General features: G+C 54.6%; 1 protein-coding gene across 1 annotated transcript; it reads right to left on the bottom strand.

The window, feature by feature from the left end:
* Positions 1-25: 25 nt before the first annotated feature.
* On the bottom strand, positions 26-6,386 carry OTP (orthopedia homeobox). Its single transcript, XM_026067793.1, has 3 exons — positions 6,350-6,386; positions 4,918-5,327; positions 26-556 (listed from the first exon to the last, which is right to left on the bottom strand). Exons 1-3 carry the CDS (start codon positions 6,384-6,386, stop codon positions 26-28), a joined length of 978 nt encoding a protein of 325 aa, XP_025923578.1.
* Positions 6,387-6,611: the final 225 nt, after the last annotated feature.

The raw sequence follows: 6,611 nt of genomic DNA, 5'->3' as shown, positions 1-6,611 counted from the left end.
GGCGGCGGCGCGGGGGCGGCGGCCATTAGGTGAAGCTCATGGAGACTGTGTGCTCTAGTGCTTTGCGGCGGAGGGAGGCGATGCTGGTTCCCCGCCACACGTCGCTGCTGTCCGGGGAGCTGCAGAGCTGCGGCGAGCCCGTCACGTTGCTGGGGCCGGGCAGAGAGGCGGGCACCATGCCGGGGAAAGCGGGCTGGTAGAGGTGCGACTGCAGCCCGGCGCCGTTGGAGCCCGCCAGGCTGTTGGAGAGGCCCATGGAGTTGGGCGGCGGCCCCGCCGCCAGGCTGCACTGGGACAGCGACTGCGCCATGGCCTGCTGCCTGCCCAGCGCCGGCGGCAGCGGCAGCTGCGACACGCCCGGCATGGCGGCGGCGGCCCAGCGCGTGTCGTTGGCGTGGAAGGAGCAGAGGCTGTCGCCCATGGCGGCGGCGGCGGCGGCGGCGGCCGAGGGGAACTGCGGCAGCCCCGGCGTGGGCAGCAGCGTGCCCGGGGCGCGGAAGACGTTGGTCGTCTTCTTGCGCTTCTTCCACTTGGCCCGGCGGTTCTGGAACCACACCTGGAGGCGGCCGGGGCGAGAGACACCATTAGCGGCCCCCGCGCGGGGCCGAGGCAGGAGACACTGCTAGCGGCACGCGAGGGCGGCCGGCGCGGGAGAGACCGTTAGCGGCCCCCGCGCACGGCCGGCGCGGGAGAGACCATTAGCAGCACGGGGGGCGGCGGTTGCCGCCGCCAGGGGGCAGCGTGGAGCGCGGCGAAGGGAGGGTGGGGAGAGCCGCCCGGTTTTGTGCCGGTCCCCGCGGCCGTGGGGCCTCGCGGGCGTCTCGGCAGCCGGCCGGGAAGTCGGTCCGTCTGCCGCGCGTCGCCACGGCGGCTGCCGAGGCAGTTGGGTCGTGCCGCGGCCGTGGGGCGGCGGGGGGCGTTGGCGCGGCTTAGCGGCCCGGGGCCCCGTAACGCTTCAGCGCCCGACGGTGGCGGCGGGAGCCCGCGGCGGTGGCTCCCTCGCAGAGACGCTGCTTCGACACATTTCTTCCCTCCCCAGATCTCGCCCGCTGCCGTCACGGTCTTTACGCTCTCCCCGTGGCCCCTCCGAGCCCCCGGCCGCTGTCTCCCCGTTTGGGGCTCTGCCGTCGCAGCCCCGCAGGTTGCGCGTGGCGGATCAGCGGAGCCGCTGGAAGTTTTTATCGCGGCGGAGATGTGTGTGTGTGCCTGGGGCTGAGCCGCCCGCGGCCGCCTCCGCGCCCCGCGAGGCGCGCCGGGCTCCCCCGCGCCCCCGGGGACGAGCAACAGCGCACAGCAGCCCCAAGCCGCCGGCGCGGGGCTCTGCCGCGCGTGGGAGAGCGGGGCGGTGGGGGGGCGGCTTCCCGGGCAGCCCCGGCCTCGGCCGCGGCAACCCTCGGCCCAGCCGCCCGTGCTGTCTTGGGCTGGGCTGGGCTGGGCTGGGCTGGGCTGGGAGTGAACGAAGGCGGTTTTGGTAAGCGGCTGCTTTGCTCGGAGTTATGATGCCAGAAGGGGTGCATTCGCGGGTCTCGCTGCACCGTCACCGAAAACACCGGGGTGGTTTTTACGGGGAGAAAGCGAATCCGCTTGCAGCGCCGCGGACGGCCGTCGTCGGACCGGCCGGGGCTCGCCGTCCCGTGCGACGCACCTCAGCCGGGAAATACGGGCTGCCATTAGCGAAATGAGCAGCTGTTAAGGAACTAAATGCTATATGAATAATCGAAAAATCGTGTTCAATTATGTTTTAGGGTTAATAGTTAAATTGCGGCTACAAAATCTTTTATGTTTCATGGTTTACTGGTGTTGTAAAGAATCTCCATCAGGTCTGATCGCCTCAGTTCATAGCTATACTGCATATGCTTTTAAAATGTGAATGTTTCCAGTTGAAAACTAGTGCATGACAGATTAAAACGTAGGGAAAACCTGGGGGAGATTTTGAAAATGCACACATGACAACTCCAGAAATATATTAACCACAAGCATTTGGCAACTTTGGACCCCTTTTAAAATGCAACTAGCTCCTGAAAATTATTAATACAACAGTGAGAATCTAATGGAGGTTGGAATCTAAAAATCTTCTTTGATGATATCTGCTCTTACAGTAATATAGACATACTGTAAATGTATTTTAAAATATATAGTCCGTTTAATTCCCCAGCTATAAATGGGTTAGAAATAGAGGGTTAGAAGGGGAGAGAATATCACTTTTCTTTTCCTTCTTCTTTTTTTTTTTTTCCAGGAGCCAAAGCTTTATGAAGATCTCATTGGAATCCAGCAGATGATTAATGTGAAGATTTGGTAGGAAATCTGGAGAGCTGTATTAAAGCTCAGATCTCAGGTTCATTTCGATCAGCCAGCCGTGAACTCTGGGCCGAATTCATTACACTTTAATAGTACTGGGAGAGGAAGAAAATGCAATTTCTCATTCCATTAGAAAACTAGAAAATACTCTCAGCTTGTCCCCTATTAAGATGTGGCAGGTGACGGGACCATTGTGGGGGACACGGTCAATGGAATTACAGCACATTATTTTTGTTCGTATAAAATATTGAAAGGCAAGCCTGACTGTGCAGAAGTTATTTCACTGATTTGGTTTTTATGTAAATAAAATATTGAAAGTTAATTAATCCGTGCTAGAGACTAATGATTATGCTTATTATATTGCATTTGATCGCGTAATTTGCATGATTCTCGCATTGCTGCTTAATAAGCCATTCCAGGTTATAAATAATTCTGAAATTGGTTTCTAATAATGGCATGCTATAAAAAGAATGGTTTTATTACACCAGCCTGAAAAGCAGAGCAATATCAGACATGGAATTGGACTCCTGTTTAAGCACCAGCCGCTTTAATAATTATTTAAATATATCATATACATTAAATATAGATCTAAAACGAAGAAAGAGGTAATTTATCCTAGCATCTAAAACCTTTAAAAACATATACAGCTGCTATAAATTAACTATTTAGATCATTTCTTAATCAGTATGGGACCCACATACTGCAAAGACCGTGTAGGCAATCTGTTAACTATAAAGAAAACTATAAAGTACTCATATAAGAACGTAAACCAATTACTATTTAATTTAAATTTGGTCAAGGAGCAGTGATACAGTGGATTGTGAAGTAAATACATTTTACATAAATTATTTTGCATTAGATTACATAATGTTAATCATTTTGAAGTGTTAATTAAGAAGGTTATGTTGATCTGATTACTTTTTAAACTACAGAACATTATTGTAAAAAATATTTAAATTGCCACTCTATTAAACTGTTTTTATCAGCAGTCTCGAGCTATTATCATTGGTTTAGGATTATGCCGAGACCATTAAAACACTTTGTCTTTCTTCCTACAGATTTCTTTGATGTGCTGTTAGAAAATAACTATTTCCATTTTATATTTTATATTTTACTTCATTTACCACACTCCTAATATTGAAATTGGTATCATTAACCTTTGGGAAACCCAATAAAGTTTAATAGACCTCGTTTTCTTTTTTCATAAAGTCAGTTGTCCAATTATATTTTATTTGTGAATCTAATTTCTTTCTTAATTTAAACTAATTATAGTCTTGTGTAGGTTGAGTCAAATTGTTTTACTTTTTAAAAGCAGACGTGCATTTTCTGTCACATCCAAGAACAGTCAGTTTCTGTTTATGAAACGCTCATTTAGGGAGTTCTTTTAGCATGTCTTTATTTAGCTGAGGAGCCTGGGCTTGCTGAGGGAAATTTTGAACACCAGCTCTGGCAAAGTGCAGTGACATTGCCGGAGCACTGTGCTGTGCAGAGAAAGCACATCCACAAGTGCTTCCATTGTGCACGTTCCTCTTCCTCTAAAGAGACTCACGCAAAAGTCGCTAATATAACCTTTTACCCACAAAAGCCTCATTTGAATAGTCTAATAGTTATATTCATCTCTCCTATTTCCGAATTTCTCCTAAATGTATATGACTAAATGGTTTTCTGTTCACCTATATATATATATAYACACACACACACATATATACACACACACACACATATGCATACATATACACATATATGTACACACATATACATACATATAGAGAGAGAGAGACTCTTTAGACAGGAGAAAATACACCCTAGATGTTAAAGTTGCTCGTTACTCCCGCGGTCCTCCAGCATTATAAAAGCAAGTACGGGGAAACTCGGGTTCCCAGCGCACCTGCGTGCATCGAAGTGCCTTTTCATAAGCCTCTTTTCCTTTTGTCCCCTAAAGCCGCCGGGGGCACTCACTCGGCGTCCCGCCCGCCGGACCCCCGCGCCGCCAGCACCCTGGACAGCGGCGCCGAGGGGCAGCGCCGCCCTCGCCGCCGGGCGCCGCCTGCCCCGGGCACGGCCGCTGCCTCGCCGCCGGCCGGGACCTGCCCCCGGGAAGGGGCTGCTGCTCGGCGCCCTTCAGCCTGCTCGTTAGCGCGGACCTGTCCCGAGCGGCGGGCTGGGCTGCGGCGGCGGCTGCCGTCACACGCGGCTCTGCGGCGGGGCTGCCCGCCCGGCTCTCTGCCTCCCGGCGGACAGCCCCGGCCGGCCACGGAGCGGGGCAGAGCTCAGCCCGCTCCCTGCTCGGCACCGCCGCCTTGCAGATGGGCAGGGGACAAGGGGACACCCCGGGGCGCCCTCCCCCCGGCCCCGCCGCCCTGCGGCCGGGGCGGCTTTGCCCTCGCTTGTGGAAAGGGGCGGAGGGGGTCCGATTTAAAGCTTTCTGCTTAAACTGTTGCGTTCGGGGCAGGTTTCCCCGCGGGGCGGTGGGTGAGGTTTTGGGCACCGACCCCCTCCTCCCGGGTGCCAGCCTGGGCATGGCCCGCCGGTCGTCGGTGCGCTGAAGCGCGGCGGTACCCCGGAGAAGGGGCCAGCGGGAGCCCCGGGAGGACCCTGCGAGGGGGCAGCGGCTCCTACCTGCACCCGGGACTCGGTGAGGCCGATGCGCAAGGCCAGCTCCTCCCGCATGAAGATGTCCGGGTAGTGGGTCTTGGCGAAGCTCCTCTCCAGCTCGTTGAGCTGCGCCGGCGTGAAGCGGGTGCGGTGCCGCTTCTGCTTCTGCTGCCCCTGCTGCTGGCCGGCCTGGCCGGGGGTCTGGCCGCCCTGCTGGCCTTGCTGCTTGTCGGGATCTTTGGCGCTGACCGCTAAGGAGCTGGGGTTGGATCCCACCGTGGTGATGTCCTCCCCCGGCAGCAGGGTGGTCCCTTCCACCGTGTCCGAGTTGGGGGCCATGTCTCCCGGGTGCCCCCCCGGGTCCGAGCCCCCTACGCCCAGCCGACACTTCACCGCCTCCCGGTGTCCCAGCAGCTCGGCCGCATCTTTCATCCCTGCAGAGGCAAAGGAGCCGCAGTCACTCCCCTGCGGCCGGGCAGGCGCCCTCCAGCTCGGCCCGACTTGTGTCCATCGGAGCCGGGCTGCGGCGCACCGGGCCGGCGGCGACCTCCAGCCGCTGCCTCGTCCCGGCCCGGCCCGGCTGCCCCCGGCCCCGGCCCCGGCCCCGGCCCCGGCCCGGCTCCGCAACGCGCGGAGCCCCCGCCCGGCGCAACTTGGGGCGAGAGAAGTAAAACTTTACACCGAGCATCTCCTCTTCCTGCTTAAATAACCAGCTCCCCGCCGGGCCTCCCCTTAAGAAACCGAGGGAGGGGAAGGGGGGGGGCAAATTTGGCCGTATTTGGCTTGGGTTTTCCAGTGGGGCTGATGGAAGGAAGGAAGGAAGGAAGGAAGAAGGAAGGAAGGAAGGAAAAAGAAAGAAAGAAAGAAAAAGAAAGAAAGAAACACTTAAGCCGCCTGGCTGCCGGCAGCTTTGCCTCCCTGGCAGATGTGCAGAGACTTCCTGGCCACCCTTCCCCGCTCCCCCCTCCGCCACTCTAAACAAACATCTGAATCACCTTAAACAGATAGATATAGATATTTCTTTTCTTAAAGGAAAGAAAGAGGAGAGGAAAGGAAGCAGGCAACCAGAAAAAGCCTACCCCAGACTCCTTCATAAATACCATCGAGCTCATCTGTCCTAAAATAATAAYAATAATAATAATTATAATAATGATAATAATAGTAATAGTTTGTGGATATGCGTATAAAAAAACAGGGGGAGAAAGAAATTAAATGATCCACAACTCGCTGTGGATCTACATACTCCATAGGTCTCCCTCTCTCTTTTTTTTTAAAGACGATGTTAAATCAAATTAAACTTTAATACAGTACAATTACTTTTAAAGGAATTAGCCCATTTAGATACATTAAGGTAAAATAAGGAACAAATTGTCAATTTCCTGCCGCGGCTTCCTCGCCGCCGCCGCCGCCGCCGCCGCCGCCGGCGGTGCAGCCGCCGCGGGCGGGGGAAACTCACCGAGACGGGCGTCCAGGAGGTCGGCGTGAGACAGCATCGCGCACCGCTCCAGGGCGAAGGCTGTTCCCCCCCAAATTTTAGCGGCCTCAAGTTATTTAAAATAGATATAAGATATAGATATATATATAGATCGCCTAAATGAAAGAAAATTCGGTGTGTGGTTAAAAAGGGAGTCTCTTGCATTATAATGTCCTTTAGAGAGACGGGGAGGTGCTTAACACTCCAGTGAACCCGTGAGCGGCTCGGCGCAGGGACCAATCAG

The sequence above is a fragment of the Apteryx rowi genome, unplaced genomic scaffold (genome assembly GCF_003343035.1).
Source record: "Apteryx rowi isolate R43461 unplaced genomic scaffold, aptRow1 scaffold_262, whole genome shotgun sequence".
Classification (NCBI taxonomy): domain Eukaryota; kingdom Metazoa; phylum Chordata; class Aves; order Apterygiformes; family Apterygidae; genus Apteryx; species Apteryx rowi.
This window is presented reverse-complemented; position numbering and strand designations above follow the sequence as displayed.